The following is a 26,517-nucleotide window of genomic DNA, read 5'->3' as shown; positions in this document are numbered from 1 at the left end:
GGTGCGGGGGAAGGACAACAAACGAAAACACAAGCAGCCAAGAGCTGGATCGCGAAAAACTCGCGGGCTAGAGCCACCAACTTCGCTGACTCGACTCAAAAGAAATTGTCACATCGAGCAGGGAACTTGAAAACACTTTGGAAATCGGCCACGTGGAGGCCATGTGGGTTGGGGGTGGAAGGGAGCCCCCCTACGCCTAAATGTACATTTTGTATTAATGCATATGCAACACAAATCATGAGCAGAGTTCCGAGCGCCGGGCACTGGAGTGGTGTTCTAACGTCCACGTTCTGAGCGTGTCGGTGACCACTGCATGAAAAATCAGTGCGTGTATTGTAAGTGTAAGAATCAAATTTTAATCAATGATTAGTTACATCCTTGGTATATACTCTGTTACACGTTGGCAATTTTTTTTTTAGAAAGCAGAATATGTAACGTGGAAAAAGCAACACAGAGTCCTTGCAGGTAAAAGAGGGCTTGGATAGAGTTAACATGCAAACACATCCTTTACAAAAACTTTCCATCAGTGTTTTCACGAAAGATTATGGTGGGGTTTTTATTTACACCACTCTTTAATAGTATTTTTAAAAAAAGTATTAACACTGTTGTTAATGTTTTGTTGCTCATGAACAAATATACAACACGACTTTAGAGAATGGCTCATATCTAGAGTTCAGTACCGGTGAACATAAACACATCCAATAACAGAGCACATTTTATACAATTTATTTATTTCTTGATGTTAGAGATTGCCAACGTTGTGGTTTACAAAGCCTTGGCAACTTTGCCATCGAGCCTATGAACACGAAACTGTCTAAAGTATTGAAGAAAAGTGTCACATTCTCCCACATTTGCACTTTTAAACATTTTTTTGGCTAAACATATATAAACAAGAGGAACACTGCAGACTTGAGGAACTTGTCAAAGAATAAAAATGTTATTTTGCGTCAACAGTCGACAAACGGCCACAAGTAAATCCGTGGACATAATCTGTACAAGACGTTTTAAGCATGGCTCCAAACACCAACGTAACCCACCCCCCCTCCCAAAATCACTAATAAACACGAATTTCAAAAAAATGCGATGAAAAATGATTTTTTTCTTGCAATGCCATTTTCTTAAAAAAAAAGAGGCATTTATTTTTTCTCTTCTTCAAGTTCTGATGAAGTATTTAACACGTAGCTTTAATAATAATCCACAAACCTAAAATCCTCAAGTTTTGTGTGCTCCTCTCAACAATTAGTCATTGCATTAATTCATAATTGTCCATACAGCACTAAAGTGTGTTCAATGTCAATACTGTACTGCTAAATAATGGTTCAGGATGAATGAAAAACAAATACGCTGCAAAAAGCATGTTGCCAGTCATTAATTACTACTGTTTTATTATCATTTCGAAAATGTTTTCTTTTGTCACAGGTATACAGCCGTTTTGTGAGTTGCTTGCAAATGATAAAACATTTGCCAGACTCCAGTACAAAACAAACCGGTCATATATACAAGCAATGCTCAGGGTCTGTTGAAATGCATACAATGCTGAAATACAATACAATGTGTACTGCACAAGGCGATCACAACAGTGTGTGCGTACGCGAGTGGGTGGGTCAGCAGGAGGCGGATGTAAGGACTAAATAGCGATCACTCACGTTGAATTTTCAAGTCTCTGAGCTCTGTATAACTTGTGTGTGTGCTCCGCATGCGTTAAACAAACTGCTGAGGTGTATGGCTGAAGTATTTCCATTTAAGTGACGCGTTTGGCTCCTGGAGGTGGGGGACGCCGATGTTGGGAGAAGGAGCTGGGGACGAGGCTGCGATTGGCTTCACGCTGCCTACGAAGGCTGCTTTCGCTTCTGCCAATCTACAAACTCGTCCAGGAGAACTGGCCCTGATCATCACAGCAGAGAGGCAGCGTCGTAAACGCGGTCAGGTCACAGTCCACGCGTCGCTCTCTCCGGTTCAAGCAAAGCAGAACTCATTTAAATTGGCCGTGCAGCTGAACCCTGACCCTAGATTTAGGTCTGCAACCTTCTGATATTTGAGACAGATGCTCTAACCTCAGTGTCAATCAATTTAAAAATAAAACAGTCAAATGCCCAATTTGATACTAGTACAAAAGTACACAGCACCATGTCTGGATGCCTTTGTATCCCTGTTGCTAATATTGACCACATCAAACAAGGTATTAATCTAGGCCGAGTGAACCTGGCGGAAACCCAGGCCAGGTCCGGGTCAGGTGAATCCTGACTAGGTATTAAGTATGAGTGGCTAGGATCAGTAATGACACGCACATATACATTGTATCGTACTTATGTTGATCACAATACACAAGGCACTTTTACAATATATCTGCTAAGATCAGTGATTACATAGACATATAGTACTTAAACTGCATACATTCAATGCAATCTTTTGACACTCCCGGCTCTGAATGAGTCTGTGGCTTCAGCTCATCTCCTGTGTGGCCATCCAAATCCAAATGATGAAAATCCCATCATTCTATACTGGGGGGGGGGGGGGGGGGGGGAGCGGTTTCTACATCGTGACCACTGTTGAGTTAGAACAAAGGTGTACTAATTTAATTGTGCCCAGAGGGTTGACGGGCTGAGCCGACCACTAATAATTCTCAATTGGGCTTCACCAGTTAAATTAGAGGCCAAGTTAGTAAACTACTACCATGCATAGGAGAAAACATGGTTTAGTTCCTTTAACTCCCAATTCTTTTGAAATAATCCCAAGGAAAAATAATGTCATCTGGCTATATGCTGAATGGAACAAGACTGTGTTTGGCTCTAATCTTTCTCTTGTAAGGTTTGTGTATGAATGGCAGGAACACTCACATGCGCCGTCTTCATCATAGTTTCCGAGGTCTGCATTAATAGTCCGGCTGAACTCCAGGACATTGCACCATTGATCCTTGTTGATCACTTTGTATTTGGATTGCTGGAAACAAAAACAAATTTAAACTTCATGTAACGAGGCCATGTACTGTGTAAAGAAAAAAAGTGATTCCTTGTTTAAACGATTGTGTGGTACTGCTTGTGTGTTTACAGTCCTAACAAAGTGGTGGACATTTCCGAGGATGGAGGGCCAGTCTTTGCCCATGACGACCAAAGGATACATCCCACGGTGATACTAATTTTATTGACTCCAGAGAGATGAGGGGCAGAATCAACCTCTGACCAGGACTTAAATGACAACATTCTCTTTCGTATGTTCAAACCAGAGCTTCATTGCTAGCGATTAGCACGGCTGGCTCTGCACAGTTCGAAAGAACATGTCACGTAACATGCCATGTGTATATACCATGGGGTTGTGATGTTTAATCTGCATCGCTTGTCCCCAGTTCTCTCATTTCTGTTGTTTATCTCACTTTAGTCTTGCTAATCTGTATCGATGTCACAGAGAGCCCTCTCTTGGTGGGCCAAAGCTCGGCAGGCCACTCCAATACTCTTGGTAGGTCAGATGTGGCTCATGGGGCTGAAAGTTTAACAAACCTGGTAGCATATATCAAACTTCAAGTGTGCCCATGCTTCCCCAAGCTAGAGGTGAGAATTCCACATTTACATGCAAGATCCCCATTTGTCCATAACACAATTTCTGTTGCCTTCTTACCAAGTATAGCAGCCTCTCCACTTGATGGTCACGTACGGTGCGAAAGAAGTTCAACACGCATACATTTGACCAACCCCAGAGGAATTATGGCAATGGGCCGAGTTATCCCTAGCCAGAATTCAAATTACGATAGGCCTTCTGCTTTACCAACCGAACTATAAATTGCAATGCCTGGTAACCAACACTTGAAGAAAAACCATTCACGATGAAGCCACCAATCGTCCTTTAATCGAAGAGGCCCAACTTCCCCCTATGGGATGTGCCACCAGGGAGATGATCACCTCCAGGAACTGATGGAAAGAGGAGAAGAGAGGCCAAATTCTGCCCAGCAGCAGGGCCAACATGGACTTGGCTGTGTCAATGTCCAAACTTCGCTGATCTTTGTCCTGTAGGAAACATCACAATAAATGACTTCAAGTATTATACAATCACAGGACTATTTATTTGCAAAGTTGTTGTGGGAGAAGAGGCAGAATGTACTGATGTTATATCCTTCTGGAAATCCCTACAGAAGTTATAACCTCATGTAATGTTGGGGAAAGCCCCCGGATGAGCCATCAAACTAATTCCAGTGTCAAAGACCTTCTTTTAAGCTAAGAATGGTGGCACTTTACCATGTCACAGAGTGGTTTGCCACGTGCCTCGTCTTTTGATGCATTTAATAAATGTATCCCTCAAAGAATGGCTGGGCCAAATCATGAAAGGACATTATTACATATTTAAAATAACTAAATATATATTGATTGGACCATAATCATCATCTCACTATTCTGGAGGATTTATTTTTATTTTGTCCAGTTGAATGGAATTTGAAACCAAGGTCTTATAAACATTAGCTCAATACTCTAACAGGAGCATAACCCAAATCAAATCCCTTGGGACGACGCAGCCAAATTTACCACTGGGAGGTACCTTCGTATGTGCCTCAGTGTAAACCCACAGGAACCTTAATTCAATATTTAATTTCCAATTGCCCTTATTTTCATAGGTCATGACTACCTTGCTCAATGATACAAGTGATAATCAACTCTCTAATCTCTCCTTAATATTGGTCATGCTTTCCGAAATAAAATACAGGCAACACGGAAACTTCGAAAGACTAATTATCGTTTTTCGCATGCGAAAGATTCCAATGGCTGAAATAATTCAACAACAGGGTCGTCTCCCTTTTGACAATATTCCTTTCAAAGGGGCTGCCATCATCAGTGCCTCCGCTACACTATCACGACGAGGGAGCGCATGGGACAAGACAAACCCTAGCGAAGTCGAAGGCATATCTGTAGATCTGCTTGAAGGACACGGGATCATTGAGAAGTGAGCGCAGGTACTCAAACTTTCCCTGCAGCTTTTCTGAGCTGTCACACCTAAGGGAAGGCAAAGGCACATTGCGGCAACAACCAATGACCACCAATAACGTGAACAAACAAGTGAGTTTCACAACCAAATAATTAACTGAAATTATACGTTTTCCACAAGCGTGTGTTTCAGCAGGCAAACCCAAAGCCAGTTTTTATTTTTTTGTCTCATTAACAGGGTGTACAAAGACCAGAGATGTAATTATATATATATATTTTACCTCGGTACCATTGTGGAATTACAATATTTGTGAATGCATAGAGTTAACAAACTTGTAGGAATATAAACAAGGCCTTTCCACCTCAGCGTCTAATTTCAGGTACAATCATCGTAACATTATGCAATAAATGTATAACGACACATAACTGGGCTCTCACTCAACACCTACTGGCCATTATCGCCACGTTTTTCTCCATCAAGACTGTGTATAGTTACCAGTATATCAAGGGGTAGAGTACAAGACTTGTCAAAGTATTTTTTTTGCTCAAAACAATGAATGAATGGTCTTTCTACAATGCCGCTGTACCCAGAAGGAAACTCTTGTGTTGCCGATACACAATGGAACACTTAAAGTCCTTCGATTTGGACACACACACGAGCCAAAACTAAAGACGCAAATGCATTAAAAGCCTCTGATAGCAGACAAAGCGCGATAGACCTAACGCCACACAATGAGTCTAGCGTACTGTCACTATTGAGCACAAGTCACATCTTCTCATGCATCGCATGTCAACAGTGTTTGTAGCCACGATAGATTTTTTTCCTTCCCATCTGCCATCGGAACGTAAACAACTGTACGAGTTGGATGACAACAAGCAAAACACAAACCAACTGGTTGTTCTTGGAAAGCGCTCGGCTTTGTCTGACTTATGACCTGCACCAAACGGAAACTAAATCCCTGCACATTCAGCAAATTATCATTCATTTCCACTGTTCCTGACATGCAATAGGATGTCTACAGCAGACAGAAAGAGGGCTTTGCAGCATCAATTTGCATTGTATCTTCCTATTATGGCTGTGGAAATGTTTTTAAGCTGGTATTGCTTATACAAAAATGGAAGCATGTGCTCCACTTAGAGCTGTGATCTTCACATTTAATAATTTGAATATTCTAGATGTACTTACAAATTATAAATGACTCAAACCCAATTCCTGACCATGATGTACAACACCCAACATTATTTGCACCTGTACTGGTTTCTTCGAGGTTGTCCTTAAGCTCGTGATGTCACCAACATCAATGGGGATACAACATGTGCCCAGATGTAGCAGTCCTAGCCCTACAACTTCTCTTCATTTACCATGCTGGCCCTAATAGCTGTTTGCTAAGAGCACTTGCCCGCTAGTCCATGTGTAAATGTGGGGTCGAGCGGAAGACGTGTATTGCCAGCGGTGGCCAACTGGCGTCTCCCCGAGCCGCATGCGGTTCTTTAATCCACCACATGCGGCTCTAAAGCGGCATAATGTAGAACACGCCATCACAGGAGCAAAGAAAAATGAATGTGTCCCGTGCTGCGCAGAAAACTATAAAAAAATATATAAACATTTATATATATATACCCTTGGCTCTTTGCAGAACTCACGGGAACGTGTTGGCTGTTAGTTACACAGGTTGGCCATCCCTGATGTATGCACTCACGCATAAATGCTCGCCTACAATTTGAACACCCTTAGAAGTGCCTCCACAGCAGTTAACTTATTTCGGTAGATAAACATAGTAGTTGTATGGGACGTAGCCAACGTGACTGTGCATCGCGACGGTGCTCATGCCACAAAAGCAGGCAGTGTTCCCGACGTGTGTGTAATACAATCCACTCACGCTGTAACATTTTGTGTTCCCAGCCATGAGTAGATACCATTTATCATGTCTTGACCACTTAACTTTACTCCCTTACCCACCAGGTTCAACCTCGCACTGTCGGCCATTTATTACTATTATTAAGGAATCTTAAGCAATGCCTTATTCAGACGTATTGGTAAGAGGACTTCCATTACAAAACATCCAAGCATTTACAAAGAGGCCAAATTGTTGCAATTACTATCATTATAATATTGTCTTACAAAGAGAGCTTGTTCCAGATGTTAGGCACATACATTCAATTGTGTGTCATGTCTATACTCTACTCTTGGTAACTGTAGCCATAAAGGGGAGCCTAATAATTTTTTTAAATAATTTGGTTATGGTTAAATTTCAACTTCACAATTTATGCATAACTCAAACACAACTGCCTACACTTGCACGTTTTGACATGTGGTCTTTAAGGTCAACTTACAAAACGACCTTACTGACTCACTGGTGAAACACCTTAACAGACTGCTGGGGCAAGTGCTGTTAGCGAGCCCCTATGAAGGCCGGCACGGCACATGAGGGGATGGGTGGCGAGCACCATGCCCGACCGCCTTTATCTCCTCAGTTGTGATGTTTACACACCACACCATGTATTCATTTGAGGCGGAGTCGACCTAGGGGAGGCACATCACTGATTCAGATAATCGTCACTGGTATTGGCCGTGAGCGGGATTCAAACCAGGGTCGCCAGGTTCGTAGCGCAGCGTAGCGCTAACCGCTACACTACCGGGTCACCAGATTCGTAGCGCAGTGCGCGGACCACTACACTACCGCTCCTCACAGAACAGAGGTGGCCAGGCCACCTGGGCTGTATGCTACAGTGTTGGGAGAGGTATTGCTGGGGTTATTGTATTATATTACAATTTGAGCAACGTGGATTTGATTATTGCGCGTCAACATAAATGTCCGTTAGTATCTGAAGCACTAAGAATGGTGTATCAATATCAAAGTTGCAAAGGCATATGTGACAAGGTTAAACATGACGATGTCCACACAACAGCAAATTGTACGATGCGCTAACCTTAACAGCCGCCCACTAAAACCACTCGTGTATGCCACCACATAGTGGGATGTTAACATTAGCGCCATTTAAGAGATTTCCCCCTGCCATGTGAATGTGGAATTTCCACCACCCGGGCTGAGTGCCGCCAAATGAGATGAGCACCACCCCAGGAGAGACACTCTCCCTTTTCCTAAACGGCAATTGCTCTAAAAGTTAATGAAGGATCTCTGCATGTGCGTTGAATTTATTTCGCGCCGTACGTAGCCAACCGTGCTAATCGGAGGTGCGGGGGGGGGTAAGGACAACAAACTAAACACAAAAAGCAGTTCTAAAGAAATGTGTGCGATTAGTCCATTGTGCATATAACTCACTGCAGGGCGGTCATGCCTTTCAGCCACTCCTGCCGGGTGAAGAAACCCATGTTCTGAGCCTCCAGCTTCCATGCCAACACAAGCATGATTATCTGCACGAACGGAAGTAGCAATTAGTACAGCGAACCCTTAATATTCACGCGGGGGGGGGGGGGGGGGGGGGGGGGGATAGGGTCCTGGAGAGCTGCGCGAATATTAAATCCGCGAGTACTTATACTTAAATCTCATTAGGAAAATCAGGTTAGGGGGCATAACCGTATATTAAGTTTAAACATATCCTCTGTATGTACATAGTAACTTATACATATATAGTACAGCATTGTGAAATTAAACGTACCTTTACTAATGACCATAATTATATTTAAATGTGCAAATGTCAACGGATAAATAGGTGGGCGTTGCATGGGGTGCAATTCCAAAAAAAATAGTAAAACCTTGGATTGCGAGCATAATTCGTTCCGGAAACGTGTTTGGAATCCAAAGCACTCGTATATCAGTTGTGATCACGTGACGCTCGGCAGACAAAGCGTATACACGTACAACTCGTATTGCAAGACCTCGTTCGTTTATCAAATTAATATTTACTTAAAATTTTTGCTCGTCTTGCTAAACACTCGCAGACCAAGTTACTCGCAATCCAAGGTTTTACTGTAGTACAAGGAAAGCTCCTCGCGTATAAATAGGCGTGGCGGACAGATGCGGATTGAGAGGGGGAGCGGCGTCGCGTGGGGGGCAACTCTCTCGAACCACACCACCCCCCCCCCCCCGGCCTCACCACCTCTTGTCGCGTAGGCAGTAGCGTGGTATGGCCACAAGTATTTAAAATACAACCCAGCAAATTTGAAATGGGCGAGACAATAAATTCGATGCGAATACGCACAAGCGCGATGAAAAAACCCACAGATATTAAGGGTTGACTGTATATGCAATGCAAACATTGTGTATCCATCTGTACATGAATGTATAGGTATACAGATGGCTATGAAGTATCCTCTGTCATAGAGATGTAATCTCAATTAGCTCTAAATTGTTTAATTAAGTTACAAAGCATGCATTTGAAAGCAATGGTAGAAAGCGCATAGTATTGCCCAAGGGTTACAAATGTTATAGAGAGTTTTTGATGTCATGAACTAAGGGCTGAAGGCCATGCTGCACCACTGAATTAATATTTTCGTGTCTTAAAGTATGTGGAACGTGTACGTAGCCAACCGTACTAATCGGAGGCATATGAAGGCTAAATAGTCAAGACAGTGATGAACAACATACAATCTCACGTTTTGTTATGGAAAGAAACATTTGGTCAAGTCAGCTGTCATATTGCAAAAGTATAAAACCAAGGCCCAGTATTTACAAGTTTGCTATTTTGTCAATTTACTCATGTGGTGTAGTTTAAGACAACGAGCAAATCGCACGTAATTTGGAAGTGACCGTCCATCCCAGCCAGCCAGCAAACTTCTAATCTTATACAGAGTCCTGTTTCTCTCCACCTTTATGTTGCCTTCTGTGTTGTATATCCATTTTTGTCGATTTCCCACTGTCTGCTTCTGTCTGTTTCTCTATTTCTCTGTCCACCCTCCTCCACCTCTCCCTCCCTCTACATTACTCTTCTCCAACAGTCGCCATTTACCACTAAGTGGCGGTGACATCACCAGTGCTTGTGCCAAGCTACGTGCACTTCGAGGCCAGGTTAAATGTCAAAGGCTCGCTGACTGGAGGTCAGTTCACGGGACACACCGACATGTCAGATGACTGACAGATGCACCACCTGTGCTTCCTACTGTGCCAACTTGCTGGATTTTATCCACCCGGTGCTCCTTTCATTGTTGTGAGCATCGCTCCTCTGCTCTCCATTGTGTGTTGTTGGAGGACGATTTCCTCCAACTTCCCAGCAGTGTCCTTCACGAGTCTCCTCCACAGAGGCCGATCTTGACACCACTGGTATCAGTCATCGGCAAGTCCACTCAGCTCCACATCCTCCTGTACCACAGCAGCCTATCTCTTCTCTAGCCTGGGCTATGCCTGTTTAGTCCTCTCTATCTACTCAAACAGAGGTTGCTTGGGCATGCAAGATACATAACCCAACCAACGTAGCCTCACCTGCCAGGGAAGCTCACCGATGGGACAGTGTCCAGATCTTTCAAGGATCTGCGAGTTCCTCATACAATCTAAACTGATTAAACCCAGGATCGATCGTAGGCAGGGCAGGCCGAATGTTTAAAACTAGCACAGATGTTGACTGGCAAAACCCTCACCTCCTCGGTGGTTGCCAGTTGTTTACACTGTGTGCTGTGAGCAATGCCATTGGGGGAGAGGCTGATAGCAATCAGCTGTGCCCCTCATGCCCTGCTAGCAGCTGCCACAATGGCTAACGGGGGCTCTGGATGGGTGCAAGGGGCTGATGACCCCTCCAACTTCAATAAAAATAGAAAAAGCTCTCCCTCCCTTCACTGTATCTTACCCAAACTAGATTCGAAGCTTTCGTGACTACAGGAATTACTCTTTGGTTCTTTCGGTCAAGTCACGTAGAATAAAATAAAATAATAATAGAATACGACGTTTCGATTGCAACACAAGCAACCATCATCAGGTACAAATGAATGAGAAAACAAACATAGTAAACTTGGAAATAAATTGCAATACAACACAGAGAGTCGGCCAACACAACAGTCAACACCCCCCACCTGGTTGATTACGTTCTTCCAAAGATTGCTAAATTTGAGAGACAAAACATAGACACGGAGACACAGACAGACACACAAGCAGAGACTCACACAGAGAGACACACATAGGCACACAGAAAGACAACGTCTCTGTGTCGAGGCCTTTGTCTATCTGTGAGTCTCTCTGCTTGTGTGTCTGTCTGTGTGTCTCCGTGTATAGGTTTTGTCTCTCTCTAAAATTTAGCAATCTTTGGAAGAACGTAATCAACCAGGTGGGGTGTTGACTGTTGTGTTGGCAGACTCTGTTGTATTGCATTATATTTCCAAATTTACTGTTTGTTTTCTCATTCATTTGTACACGATGGTGGTTGCTTGTGTTGCAATCTAAACGTCATATTCAATTATTATGTATCTTACCCACTTGTTTTTCTCACCTCTCATCCTCACTCTGCTTATTCCCACGTCTCCCTTTCCTCATCTCAATCTCTCTTGCCTCTCCCTGATCCTCCCTCTCGCTGCTCGTCACTTTCCTTTGCGCTCTTTCCATTTTGCTCTCTTCGTTTCACGCCCTTTCCACTCTCTCCCCGCCCCTCCTCTTCATCTCTTCCTGCCTCTCATCCCTCCTATTGATCATATCTGGTTTCAAATTAATGACGTCCATTTCACCGATACGACCATATTAGCTGTGTTTAAGATAACACGAAAATAGCTAACAGACGGGCAGCGAGAAGGCAGCGGTAAAAGATAGTGGAACGCGGACGTCCAGAACAAACATATCCTTTGAGACCCAAACATCGCACCTCCTTACTTTGCCATTCCTCCTTGAACGCACTGGTCATCAGTGTCAGAACATCAACAGGTCGCTGCTCACATCTACTTCATAAATGAAAAATGTAAGACGAGCCAGTGCTACTGTGGCCAAAAACCACTGTAGTCTGCGCTTGTTCAAAGGTAAATGGATAAATTTATACAAACTCTCTTCTGAAGCCCTCTCGTGTTAAGCATGCCTCGACATTGGCATTTAGCTCCTGAACATATTGCCATTGTATGCAAAAATAGAATAGAACCTCCCGCCTTGATCTCCTCTATAGTATCTTCTTGGTTCTTTCGGTAAAGTCACGTAGAAGGGAAGTAATAAAATAATAAAAATAAAACATAATAAAATAATTCTCACGGCGTTTCGGCCACAACGCAAGCAGCCGTCCTCAGGTGAAAACCAGGTCTGTCGAGGCGACAGCGGACGGCTGCTTGCGTTGTGGCCGAAACGTCGTGAGAATTATTTTATTATGTTTTATTTTTATTATTTTATTACTTCCCTTCTACGTGACTTTACCGAAAGAACCAAGAAGATGAATCCCTGCAGTCACGAAAGCTTTAAATCGAAACTCCTCTATAGTAGTTGCACGGGATACATGGCTGGGGTAGAGGGTGGGTGAAAGGGGCGGGCATGCCATTAGTGCCGCACACGAACCCACAAACTCTGCTCAAAGCTGTGGGATGCGGGTGACGTCACCACGCAGATATGCGAGGTGACGTCACCACATCGCACTTGGACATACGCCAGGCAGGCAGACATAAGTCCAATTAAGATTCCAGCCAGTAAACTTTTTTCTAAAAGTAGTACAAATGAACAGTAATAAATGTATATGTGCTGCCTACAGCAGAGTATATACATAAAGACAAGCCTAAAACATTCGTGAAAATCTCATTATAAATCATTGACAGGCAGAACTGCTTATGAAATGTACTGGTCAAATTATAAATAGATTATATGTCCAAATAATGTTGGTTAAGTGCCAACCATTGAAAGACAGAATTATATGTTTTGGAAATATAGCAACGTGCCCTGAAATCGGTAGAATTATTACCAAATGTGCACTAAATCCTTCAATGAATGTGCACAGCTACGTATAAATAAACATTCGTAATGATTTATAATATATTTTGATAAATAATGAAAATTTATATGACTGGCATACATTTTCAGGTTCCACGCCAATGTCTTCACAGAACTTCTCCATTCCTTCTGGACCAATAACATCATCATTTCCTGCAAAACAGAAATCACAGGCCATCGCTTACCTCCATTCATATTCACACCCGTACAAAATGTAACACATATGGCTCTAAAAAAATATATAAAAAAAACCTCAAGCTAGATAATCCACAGCACATGCCAATACAAAGTAAAATAAATGAAAACGTAACAATATTACGTTGACAAGAATATGGCGATGATGTCAACTATGTCATGAAGTTCTGCAGACATTTTACAGTGGGGGAAGCCAAAAGACAGCAGGGCTGATGCCTAATGAATGCCATTCACGGCCAATAGTACATTATGGATGATTGATGGTTTAAAACTAGATGAAACGCCAAAAAGTAAATGCATCATATCTTGGAGACAGATCTGGGCTGACTACCATGTGTGTGAAAATGTACTCGTGAGAAATAAGACTAAAATCATGGTCAGGGTGCATCTTTGTGGCACTATAGTAATGTTAGGATGCAGTCACTCCAATATGTTACATGTCATTGCAGTAACGTCATTAGAGCACACTATGGCAGCATGCATGACCATAATTTAAAAGTCGGTTCTCAGAAATGAGGCTTCAACCTTGTGTTGGGACAACCATAGCTAAATACCCCTGGGTACTTTATTACAAGAGTTATTTATATTTTAGAGCTCCCCTTCTTTTAAAAGACAGTGTTCGTTCTAGTGAGGCATGGCTGTCGCTGCTTGCTACAATCACTGTACACGCTCAAACCATTGATCCTCGTGATACATGGTAGGAAATTCCATCTAAGGTGCACACCATTTTATCCACAAGATGGCCACTACTGACTGTCCACAAAGCATTATTCATCGAATTGTCTTAAGAGGCAACTTGCAACTCTTCCAAATCTAAGACGGGTACTGTAACCACCGCACACAACCTGGCCCTGGGTGTTAAGATAAAAAAAATATTTTAAAAACATGAAATACATCTTCTTGGTTGTTTCGGTAAAGTCACGTAGAAGTGAAATAATAAAATAATACAAAAAATAAACGTAATAAAATACAATTCTCACGACGTTTCGGCCACAACGCAAGCAGCCGTCCTCAGGTGAAGAACAGGTCTGTCGGAAAGACAGACCTGTTCTTCACCTGAGGACGGAAAGACAGACCTGTTCTTCACCTGAGGACGGCTGCTTGCGTTGTGGCCGAAACGTCGTGAGAATTGTATTTTATTATGTTTTATTTTTATTATTTTATTATTTCCCTTCTACGTGGCTTTACCGAAAGAACCATGAAGATGAATCCCTGCAGTCACAAAAGCTTTAAATCGAAACATTAAATACATATCAAACCTAACACCATTAACAACATCTGAAGGAAGTTTCCAGTGACCAGTGTTGTATATTTTCACACATTTTCCCACCATCAGTTGCTAAAATGTATTCCCATGAGCACTCACCTGTGTATTCACTAAACCAGGTTAAACACCTTTTGTTGGTGAAGGAGTCTTCGTTTTTCATAGTACTGCAAGGCTGTACCCTCACGGAGCTGGAGTGCAAACACACAGGCACAATCGATGCTAAATGGCACGCAAATATCACTTTTTCACAACATGGCTTGTTATCCCAACGCATGCTAGCTTTAGCCGATGATGTGCGCAATAGCTGATGTAACGAGAGACCGCTGAACACCGAGCCAAAGGAACCAGCTAGCATACACTTGGATTGCCTATTCATGGGAGTACGCGAGTATATATAGCGCAGGAGAGAGAGTACTATGCTTGAACCATGTCCCTTGGATTGCACCTGGCTCCTATCCATCAGGCCATAATTTGGAACGGGCACTTGAAATTCCTGCTTCTGTGTTCTTGTCTTCATTCCTAAAAGCGAGCGGTGAGCGTCCTCTCTGTTTATAAGCCTCAAAGAAAGCACGATTGGTAACTCCATGTGCAATTCGTGTGGCGTAATAAAAATTATGTTGACAGTTGTCAAGGGTTAAATTCTTCAGTCTGAGGAATACTAAGTAAGGCTGGTGCTGTTAATATGATTGCTTTCAATAGGCGGCTTCTTATCTCATTTGGTTAAGTGCCAGGCCAAAGGACAAGAATACTTTAAAGATTGTTTTAGGCTTGGATTAAGCGCCAGATACTGTTACATTAGAGATAAATCCTTTAAGATTTAGCATACGACTTATGACGAGGTCTCGGTTTCATTCAGGTTAAGGAAAATGTGCCAGCTATAATAATGTTAACTTCATAGTCGAGGCATTGAGGGAACACATTTGGATCATGTTTAACTTTAATGAAGGTGTACTGTTAATTTAAATTTAGTTCACAATGTTAACAGACTAATAATACACAGTATTTATGCTAAGGATAGGTTAGAGTACATTTTACACTTCACAGTTTCAGCCTAGATGGATTGAATGATTCAGACCAGACCAAGATTTCTGACTCAATTCATGTAGTAACTTTTGATCTCATTCATCCACTTTAAGGCAGAACAATGTCTTTTTAAAAATGTTTTGTGCAAAACTAGGGAAAGTTGTTCAAACTTAGAACATTTTTGCAATTCAAGTGCAGCTGATTCCACGTGACGAAAAATGCACCCAAACCTGTGGAATGGCCAAAAGTGGGCGCAGCCCAATGACAGCGAAAAGTTTCCACAACGATGCAAAATGAAATCGCGTTAAACACCATTCGGAGGCGTGGATTGTGTGGGAAAGTGAAGGTACGGCGCCATTCCTCAAAAATGTACGCGCCTGTTTGGTGCCTCAATTCTACAAATCATTTGTATATTTGTACATTTTTCCAATCGTGCGGTAAAGATAAATCTGACAGGCACGTGAAGATTAACCGAGATAAAAAATATGATTGACGATAATAAAGTCAATGACGAAAATCAATACTGACAATTTCAACTATAAAAACTATTTTTTTTATTTTACCAGGTAAGGCCCAATGAGCTATATAGTTATATTTCAGAAACCTAGCCACAAATGATAGTTTAAAAAAGTGGCTTATCACGTGGAAGTTTATCGCAGCCAAATACTCTGAACGCATGATGTTGATTCCAAATGTGGAGGGTAAAACCAGAGGACCCGGACAAAAATCCACACGGCCATGGGGAGATCATGCAAACTCCAAACAAATGTAGAAAATTAAGGCAATGATGTTGCTTTGACCATTACAGTACTGCTGAGTTTGCTTCTGCTGCTGATAACGACTATGACCAATATGAAGAGGATGCAAAGGCAGTGTTCCCGGGAAGTGACAATAACTGTGAAGACTCACTGTCAACAATAATTGTCATGTGGGAGAAAACTGGAGTGATCATCATCAAGATCCATGGGCAGAAAGCCCGTAGGTGTCCACTGGATATTTCATAATTTGTTTCCGCTTTCATGTTTTGTGCCAATATGCTCAATTAGTGCACGTCTTTCTGGCACCATACACATATGTCGTCAACCCATTCTCTGTTAGGTCTTCATTTGTTTCCAATTCTTTCCATTTTTCTGAACAACACACTTTTAATTTTCCTGTTATCCATCCCTAATGTGTCCGAATAATGCCAGTTTCCTTCTCATCACTGCCTGTATCAGGTCTTATTGTGTGCAACCGTTTTCATGCTTCTACATTGGTCACTCTTTGAGTCCAGCTAAGATACAGTATCCTTTTGTAGCAATACATTTCTAGTGCCAATGTCTTATCTCTGTCAGTCTTTTTCAATGTCCAAATCGAGAAGGCACACAAAGCTGTACTGAACACGCATGTTTGGTCTTGTAGCCGATTTGCCTGCTTCTCCAGATGTGATCGAATCCTACCATTACTCACTTTGCTTTTGCGATCCTCGCTACTTATATCTTTCGTGTAGTCGTTGTCCCATGTCAGTAGACTTTCCAAGTATGCAAATTCCTTTAAATTCACAATGTTGCTTTCTATTATTACTTCTCTCTCAATGTCATCCCTTTCGAACACCGTCTTTGTCTTGTCCACATTCATCCTCAGTCCTGCATCCATTTCTGACTTATTCAGCGTATGAACACTTCCCTGCAGTACTACGCAACTTGCTTCCATTAGATCTATGTCGTACGTGAATCTCAGGTTATTTATTCTTTCTCCTTGCACAGATATTCCTGTGCCGTTGTCCTGAATGGCATCCATCACTCTTTCCAAGTATGTGACAAAGTTGCTTGGTGATAGTGAATCTCTGGTCTCATACCGATATGTTAAAGGGAGCCACTTCTCTTTCCTGTCAAAACTTTACTGCTGACTTTGACCTTTCACCTATATCCTGCAGAATATGTGTCAATCTTATTCCTACTCCATATGATCTTAATATTGGCAAATTTATATATTGCTTAGTCGAATCAAATGCTTTCTGGAAATCTATTAAACAGTTGTAAACCAGCCAATGATTTCGCTTTGCTTTCTCTGCTATAAACCTTAAAATCAAGACATGCTGTTCTGTGTTCCTATCTTTCCTAAAGCCTACCTGTTCATGTGGCAAATAATCCTCAGTCTGCGCTTTTCATAGATTTAATAGTATTAGCATTAGTATCTTCCCCATGTGCCTCATGAGTGCAATGGTTCTGTAATGTTTACTATTGGTCAGATTTCTGCAAACTGGAGTACCCAGATTAAACAGATATTACAATGGGATACCACCCAAATGACTAAACAGGTTGATTCAATAATCCATTTCTGTACTACATTTTCCTAGAAATAGTCAGGTTTGGTAACTTAATAAATCTCAACATAAACCACCAACCCATGCCTCCAGAGTGAAATATTGCAGGTGTCATGCGAAACTCCCATTAAGCCTAGGAGACACTCAAAACAGGTTCCAAATCCGATCGCCACTGATGTTACGTCATGGTTGGTAATCAAACTTAAGTTGCTGGGTGGTTCGGAGCGCAGCGCATAAATGACTGCTCCTCTATTATCACCATCAACATCACTATCGCCTTCCACGTCATCATCATTGCTCCTTTGTAGCGATACGCTATGCCTTAAAGCTACATTCAGAGCGTTTGTGTGTATTCATGCTTGTGATAGACGGTTCCTGATTGGTCATCTTGGTCCATCAGTGGGCTAAGTGTGCTGATGTCAGCATGAAACAAAGCTGCTTCCCATTGGCACTCCCCTGGCTACTCGATCGCTATGGATTTTTTGTGGAATGGGGTTTGTATGTTGAACATCTTTGGCACCGTACTTAGCCAACCATGCTAATTTGAGGTGCGGGGAAGGACATCTAAACACGAAAAGCAGTTATAATGAAATTAGTTTTCAATCTAGATTTAAAAGTGCATAGCTCCAGTGGCTTCCTAATATTGGAAGGAAGAGCGTTCCAGACGGCCACAGAAGCGCATCTGAAAGCGCGCGATGCAGTGACCGTCTTTGTTCGATGGCAAGCCAAAAGCCGCTGCGAAGATGACCGGAGTTCGCATGATGGCTTATGCTCCTTGGAAAATCTAATTAAAAAAACTGCTTGATGAAAGAGGGAGAAATCCCTTTACTGGAACTTTCAGCTCACGGCAGAATTTTTGAAAAATGTGAAAACTCTACAAGGAATTGGGCTCATGAAGATATCATTGCAGGTATGCCTACGGCTAGGGTTAATAACTTCGAGGCAAGTTACATTGCTAAAAACTTTGCACGCACCCGTCTCTCTTAGAGCGCTTGATTGTGACCTCCTCAGAGCAAGGGGACCTCCTCTTCTTCTTGACGGGCATGTTGTGAGTACAGTGGCAGGACGCACAGCCGCAGGACACCTCCGCAACTGCGTTCCACACGGGTGCCAACAGAACTTCACAGGGAATTCAGACAAACCTGGAGGCATAACCCTATCATTGTTAACTAGACAGAACGTCACGGGGAATACAGATGAAAGGGTAAAAACCTATTACTATATTTTGCTACTGGTAAAGGAGGTATCAGTGTAAATGCTTACCCCGAGCTCTCAATACTCTGATAGTGCGCTGTTTTTGAGTTGTACGCCTTTTGGCGTCATCTGGTCCAACACCAATGGAGACTAGGCTCTAAGAAAAGCTGTCTCCAGGTGTGGACCAATCAACTTCAAGGACAGTGCATATCATTATCAGAGTTGTTTCTTTTTGTTTGCATTTTGACTGCTTGTGTTGTGGTTATTGCAAACATGACCCCTTGTATAAAGGTGTCAGTTTTTGTACCAGATGAAAGGGTAAAAACCTATTACTACAAAGGTCATTCTATTAACTTGCGAACCAAAATTTTATCTTGCCAAGTCAAATGCCTCCCGACTAAAATCAGAGCAATGCTCAAATCAAAGGGGTAATGTTCCTTTGATGATTCTAAATCTGTGGTGGAGATTCCACATTCTCCATGCCAGGTGAGTTTGCATGGCTTAAGGATGAGCTGTTGACTTCCCAAAAAGTTTATCTATAGTTATTAACCGCAGAGAGATTATGGGCTAAGTTAACCATTGCTGGGGATTTAAACTCATAACTTTAAAATTGTGTTTTAGTGCCCTAACCAGTGTCACCTTGCTAGATAATTTTTTTTAAATACGTAATACACTTATGAAAGTACGCAGTCGTTTTAATACGAGACGCTTACCTATATTGTATCCAAGGCCTTTACAGTGATGTGGCATGACACTGGTACTTTGTGCAATATTTTTTTCTCTCCAGATTTTGATAGATGAATCGTGTAAACCAAGATGGTGGTGGCCTTATACAACTGCAGATTAGAACAGCAGCATGCTGTCATTTGTATATGACCTGAAAGAATAAGCGAAATGTAGCAAAAAATAATGGCACCATTTACATATGGGTTGCGAGTGTGACTGTAGGGTGGCAACAATGTTAAAATCATACCCATACCTGTCAACCCCTTATCAGTGCCTACCTTATTACAGACCAATTCAGACCTTATTGGTCACCTCGTGCCCTTATATATATCAACGTTCATCCTACAAAGTCCCATCACAAGGGCGTAACACAAACAATAGACAAAACATGTTTTATCCCGTATTGAATTGCTGTATGCCATATGGACCTGAAAACTCAATTTCCCTGTACAAAAATACGGGTAAACCGTATGGGTTGACAGGTATGCATACCATGAAATAAAGGATTCACATTTGTTGTGCTTTATTGGCCATTTTTCTAATGTAAGGCCAAACATGTCTCAATGTGCAGCCATAACACCATTTGCAAACGATGCCACGATTCGTGCAGCCGTCGCACCATGTTGCAGCTTCATTCTTCAATACATTTGAAACGTCTTTACACGCTCAACAGACAAAAAAAAGGAAAAAAAGGAAAAAAAGATTGTTGTCCTTCCAATGTGCAGTCGCGCAAGGGCACCACTAGCTATCTGCCATCTAGTGGCAAAAAAACGGAGAGAAAAAAAAAGCTCTTGCACGTGATTACCATCGTCATTCTCCATTTAGTGTCATTTTTTAAAAATAATAAATGAATGTTACAGAATGCCTCGTTTTTTTCCTGTTTGTAACACTCGCAAAAAAAAACACATGGGTAGTAACGCGAGGCAGAAACAAGTGGCTTACAATAGGGTGGAGAGATCAAATCCTGGTCAAGGGTCAACTCAGCCCCCAATCTCTCTGAGATGAACAAAACGAGTAATACGTTGTGGGAAGTCAGTAATGGAGAGGACCTTATAGACTGCTCCCTGTCACTGTGACACTTGATTTCCACCAATGGCTGAGGAATGCCAACAGGGTCAGTGAGTAAATAACTTAACAATTCTACAGTATTACCAAAGGATCCACGACTTTATAATTGCTTTTATAGCCGTGAAATGTTTAAGTGTGTGGACCTAATAAAGGCACGTTTTTGAAATCCCATTAATACGAATATTCATAACTATGAATTCATGATAAGAAGATGGAAAAACTTACTTATGGAACTATCGCTTTGCCCATCAAGGTCTTCACGTAAATTCTGTTAAGGAATCCAAAAGGTTAATTCGTTACAAATATCCTGCAGACACATGTCATTGACATTATTCAATGTTCCTACTCACGGTTAAGGTCTGTGACACAATAACTTACTTTATTATTTGCAATAAAATACCTACTAACTCGTGCACCTGTCATTGACAACACACCAAAAGTTCAATGTTTAACATGGAAACATCATAAACGGTGCATTTTAGATTACAGTTTTATTTACCCTTTGGTAAGATGCTTAAATAATGATGGTAATTCCTCTCAAGGTTCAACTGGTAAAGGTACAAATGCAACATTTTCTGTTCTAATACACTGCATCCTTAATTATTTACACGTACATTATTGGTTAAATTATGCTATGTTGTTTGTCTTAAACATTTTAGATTTGCCTGTTCCGTGTTCCCACTGTGTGTACACCGGTTTCAGTGTCATTTATGGGGACATTTACATTCGTACAAGTTTTATGCCCTTTACTTCACCATTTCCATTTTCCAAGTTATGTTTCTTTTCCTTGAAAAAACAATGGCTATATGATTCACATCGTGGTCAATTAGGTTTTATGCACGACGATGTGAAATGTGCAATTTGTGCAATTATAAATGAATGTCAAAGTTTGTAATGTCCAGTTTATAGCAGACTCTTGGCTCTGGTAATGTCCCAAATAATGCATTAGGCATCTGCCTCTGTACAAGCTGACAAAGGTGAACATACTGACCACTCTGGTATTCAGACGAACAACTACATTTATATTGTTGTGATTTATAGTAAGAAATATTCCCCTAAACTCAAAAGCACTTTTTCGATTAGTAAAATGTGGGAGAAATAGTATCATTGCTATTATAAGAGGTCAATGATTTATCTTAATATTGATGTTTATTTTCGGGTACTGACAGCAGCTGCAGTATGCATTTTCAGTGACCTGATACACTTGTATGTTGAACTTGTCTCGCACCGCACGTAGCCAACCATGCTAATCGAATTCAAGAAACTGCTTGGTTTCGTTAAATGCTTATGGGTATAACAATGACACTGAACATGAACTGCAGTGCCAAGTTCTTCACACAACACTAAGTGAATGTGTGCGCGCGCACGGAATGGTCACCAGTCGATTGAAGGTCCTGTATATTCTATGAATATTCTCCAGAATGACCAAGGCAAGGACCCACCAGTGGCCTAGAAAAAAAGACACACAGCATCCAAGAGATTAACCAACGGCATATTATTGTAAAAGACAGTCACGTGTATGCATTATGATTAAAGAGAAGACAAGCAAGGCTTGTAAACAATATTTACAGTGTGTTTAGGCACATTCATTCCTCACTGCTTTTAATAGCAACAGAAAATGATGCAAAGGCTTTATATCAACCCAGGGCCACATTACATAATGCATAACCTCATTACAAACCGTAAAGCTCACATTTCGACTGCAATTAAATGACCACTCAAACAAACACGCGGACATTTGCACCTCAACAGAGCGTCCGTCAATAACATGCAATTGCCACACCATTAACAACCTCCATCACGATCACCACCACAATACAAAGGGTCAACAACGCTTCATGTGACGCAGGTAGATCATCTCCATCGGCAGCTGCATAACACGCCAAGTGGCACGGCTGAAAAAGTAGCCACACGTCACCCCGACCTCTTCGGCTCTTGCTTGGTCCTTTTTGGACGCTTGCCCCTTTGTTTGAGAAAACCGTGAAAACCCAAACGTCAGCACCAGTATCACCACAGATCTTATGCCACCCCCAACCCCTTATGTGGCAAAGTAAGAGTGACAGTGGACGTGTTTAACTGAAACGGTCTTGGGCATAGCCGTAGCGTGGCAAGTACTGTGAATTAGTCAAGTGGCGCTGTGGTTAGAACTCACAATTCGGAAGGTTGTCAAGTTCAAATCCCCATCTGGGGATTGACCGAGCCCATCATCCCCCTGGTTAAAAACAAAACATGCGTAACCGCGTTGTCAGAGGGGTCAATAGTAGCCTTCCAAATGACCCGCTGGCTCCCGCCATGGGAACGTGGAGTTTCCACCGATGGACGGTGGAAACGATGGACCATGGAGAAAAGCACCGTCCCAAGCTCACTTTAGCAGGAAGGCGTTTTAGGTTCCATACACACAGTACTGTAAGCATGTGTGCAGCAATGCTGCGTGATAAACATTCTTTTAAATGCGCTCCCCCCCTCCAGCGTCTTGTATGCCTCCAATTTTAAAACATTACCAAAATATACTATTGTTCAGTCACCTTACGTTAGGTTGGGTCCTTGGCAGTACACACACACATTTACAAACGTCAACGCAGAGGCTGTGTGCCAGGCTAGGTGCACTCTGGCGCCGCCACGCAGAGGGCCGAAGGCTCGGAGGCAAATCACAGAAAAGGCCATCGGGGCAGACAGATACAGCACAAAGATCTCCCGTGTAGCCTTAACATACTGTAGGAGCAAGTGCTGTTTGCGAATAGCACCTATGAAGGCCAGCAGGGCACACAAGGTGGGTGGGGTGGCCACGCCCGACCGCCTTTGTCTCTCCCAGTGACGATGTTTTACACACCGCACTCATTGAAGGCTAAGTCGACCTAGGGGAGGGCCCAGGACCGGTGCAGATAATCGTCATTGGGTGATGGTGGCCGTGAGCGTGAATCGAAGTGCGCTGACCGCTGCACCACCGCTCCTTGGCAGTATAAAGACAAAGATCCCCCGTACAGCCTAACAGACTGTAGGGGCAAGTGCTGTTAGCAAGCACCTATGAAGGCCGGCACGGTACACGAGGGGGTGGGTGGCCAACACCACGCCCGACCGCCTTTGTCTCCCTAGTGGCGATGTTAACATACCTCACCAGGTACTCATCTAAGGCTGAGTCGACCTAGGGAGGAGGCCCATAATCGTCACTGGATGTTTGACCGTGAACGGGAATCGAACCAGGTTCGTAGCGCTGACCACTACACTACCGCTGCTTGGCAGTACACACACGTGTACACAGGCGGCGGTGATGTCAACGTGGAGACTGTGCCAGGCTAGGTGCACTCCGGCGCCATCTGTAAGCCATCGGGGCTTATAGACACACGCAGATACAAGCATACGGCAACATGCGTACAGTATAAAACATACACACCAACATACGCACGCATACCTACCTACACCCAAGCTGTAAATACACGACAAAAACCACACTGTACACACGTTAAAATACACTGTTACGAGATCTTTGTTAATTCTATTGAAAGGAAGGAAGGGGGGGGGGTCGTTTGACCATACTTCACCACGCCGTGTCGCTCATGACGGGGACACATTTCACTCGCGCGTCAACCCAAATAAATCCGTACAACACACATCATCATTATACAACAGCTATGACACACAATGAACACATACGGTACACTGTACAAAGACAAAGATCCCCCGTATAGCCTTAACAGACTGTAGAGGCAAGTGCTGTTAGCGAGCACCTATGAAGGTACACGAGGGGGGTGGGTGGCCAGCACCACGCCCGACCGCCTTTGTCTCCCCCAGTGGTCGATGTTTACTACACACCGCACCAGGTACTCATTTAAGGCTGAGTCGACCTACAAGGCTGAGTCGACCTACAAAGAAACACACGCCGATTTGTAACAGCACACGGGAGGGCGCGCGTGTTGTCAAGCTCGGCTGTGGTTCTGCCTTTGCTAGTTCCGCGGGCCCTGCTCTGCTGGGGCCTCAGGGGGGGCTGCACTGCGTCACCATTTCAAAGCGGCGTTCAGTTCGGCCTCTCGAATCTCAACAGCGGGCCCCCCCCCCCCCCGTTTTCCTCGGCGATACTCACTCAAAAAACACCCCCACGCTACTCGGGCAGGACGCGGGCCCCCCTTTGCGATATAACGACGGCGACAATCGTCTCTGTTGCTGCTGCTGCGATGTTTCACAACGAAGGTGCTGGTGGTGGTGGTGGGGGGTGAGGGAGGCCTTTTTTTCCTCTTCGGCGGCGGCGGCCGCGGCTTCTTCCCCGCTGCTGCTGCTGCGCCTCCTCTCACTGCTGCTGCGACTCCCCCCAGCGACACACGAAGCCTCGTATCCACCCACCCCCCCCTACGCCACCACCCCCCACACCGCACATTTCCCAGCGCGGATACGCAATTCCAGCCACGCGATTGGACGGTCGCGCCGCGTGCTCGGGGGGACTGGTGGGGGGGGGGGGCGGCGGCGGTTGCGAGGCTGTTCGTGATTGGATGGCTGAGGGGGGGAGGGCGGGGCTAGTCGCGATGGGCACCAATGAGCTGCGTTAAAAGCGCTGACGCCACGCCCCCTCGATTGCGGCTTATCCGGTGTGGGAAATGTAATCGCCTGAAAACCCCGCCCCCTAGCACGCCTATGACTCCGCCCCCCGGATAGCGGCTTATCCCATGTAGAAAATACAATCGCTTTTAAAGCCCCGCCTTCTCCGTCGCGGCTTATCCGATGTGGGAAATTCAAACGCGTACAAACCCCGCCCCCCTCCGCCGCCACCGTTGCTAGCTCTGCCGGCGGCGTCAGGCGCGCTCTGATTGGCTGTTTGCGACGGGACGACGGGTCCAATCGGCGCTGCGGTTGTTGCCGCGCTGCCGCGCAATCGTCGCGCGCGCGGCGCGAGGCGGGACGACGTCATCACCGCGCGCCGTGGGGGAAGCGCGCGGGGTTTAAACTCAGACCGCGAGGTCTGGCCCCCCTCACCGCGGGGTCCGGGCCCCCCCCCCCCTCACCGCATGGCTAGGCCCCCCCCCCTCACCGCATGGCTAGGCCCCCCCCCTCACCGCATGGCTAGGCCCCCCCCTCAGCGCGTGGTCCAGACCCCCCCCCCTCACCGCATGGCTAGGCCCCCCCCCTCACCGCGTGGTCCAGACCCCCCCCCCCCCTCACCGCGTAGCCAGGCCCCTCCCCCCTCACCGCGTGGCCAGGCCCCCCCCCCCTCACCGCGTGGCCAGGGCCCCCCCCTCACCGCGTGGCCAGGGCCCCCCCTCACCGCACGGCCAGTGCCCCCCCCCCTCACCGCGTGGTCAGGGCCCCCCCCCTCACCGCACGGCCAGTGCCCCCCCTCTCACCGCGTGGCCAGGGCCCCCCCCCCTCACCGCGTGGCCAGGGCCCCCCCTCACCGCACGGCCAGTGCCCCCCCCCCCTCACCGCGTGGTCAGGGCCCCCCCTCACCGCACGGCCAGTGCCCCCCCCCTCACTGCGTGGCCAGGGCCCCCCCTCACCGCACGGCCAGTGCCCCCCCCCTCACCACAATGCCAGGCTCCCCCCCCCCCATTACCGCACGGCCAGGGCCCCCCCCCTCACCGCGTGGCCAGGGCCCCCCCTCACCGCACGGCCAGTGCCCCCCCCCTCACCGCGTGGTCAGGGCCCCCCCCCCTCACCGCGTGGCCAGGGCCCCCCCCCATTACCGCACGGCCAGGGCCCCCCCCCCCTCACCGCGTGGTCAGGCCCCCCCCCCATCACTGCACGGCCAAGCCCCCCCCCCCCTCACCGCACGGCCAGTGCCCCCCCTCACCACAATGCCAGGCCCCCCCCCCCCATTACCGCACGGCCAGGGCCCCCCCCCTCACCGTGTGGTCAGGGCCCCCCCCATCAACGCATGGCCAGTGCCCCCCCTCACAACAATGCCAGGCTCCCCCCCCCTCACCGCACGGCCAGGGCCCCCCCCTCACCGCATGGCCAGGCCCCCCCCCTCACCGCATGGCCAGCCCCCCCCCCTCAACGCATGGC

At 44.9% G+C, this 26,517-nt stretch overlaps 1 protein-coding gene across 3 annotated transcripts; it reads right to left on the bottom strand.

Annotated features, from left to right (window-relative positions):
• Nucleotides 1-710: 710 nt before the first annotated feature.
• On the bottom strand, nt 711-24,878 carry DCUN1D4 (defective in cullin neddylation 1 domain containing 4). 3 transcript variants are annotated; one of them, XM_061552224.1, is made up of 12 exons: nt 24,605-24,695; nt 22,679-22,738; nt 21,905-21,975; nt 20,752-20,794; nt 18,513-18,630; nt 14,310-14,398; nt 12,831-12,901; nt 8,192-8,283; nt 4,868-4,976; nt 3,894-3,998; nt 2,838-2,940; nt 711-1,885 (listed from the first exon to the last, which is right to left on the bottom strand). In XM_061552224.1, the coding sequence occupies exons 5-12, from the start codon at nt 18,581-18,583 to the stop codon at nt 1,830-1,832; spliced, it is 696 nt and encodes a 231-aa protein (XP_061408208.1). In that variant the 5' UTR covers nt 18,584-18,630; nt 20,752-20,794; nt 21,905-21,975; nt 22,679-22,738; nt 24,605-24,695; the 3' UTR covers nt 711-1,829. The 3 variants fall into 3 exon arrangements, with proteins under 3 accessions (XP_061408208.1, XP_061408209.1, XP_061408210.1); XM_061552225.1 differs by lacking the exon at nt 22,679-22,738 and having other exon boundaries at nt 18,513-18,633; nt 24,605-24,878; XM_061552226.1 differs by lacking the exon at nt 22,679-22,738 and having other exon boundaries at nt 24,605-24,877.
• Nucleotides 24,879-26,517: the final 1,639 nt, after the last annotated feature.

This window comes from Lethenteron reissneri, chromosome 16 (genome assembly GCF_015708825.2).
Source record: "Lethenteron reissneri isolate LAM-NWPU_2019-01 chromosome 16, ASM1570882v1, whole genome shotgun sequence".
Taxonomy (NCBI): domain Eukaryota; kingdom Metazoa; phylum Chordata; class Hyperoartia; order Petromyzontiformes; family Petromyzontidae; genus Lethenteron; species Lethenteron reissneri.
Note: the sequence above shows the minus strand (reverse complement) of the source record. Positions and strands in the feature narration are given on the sequence as shown.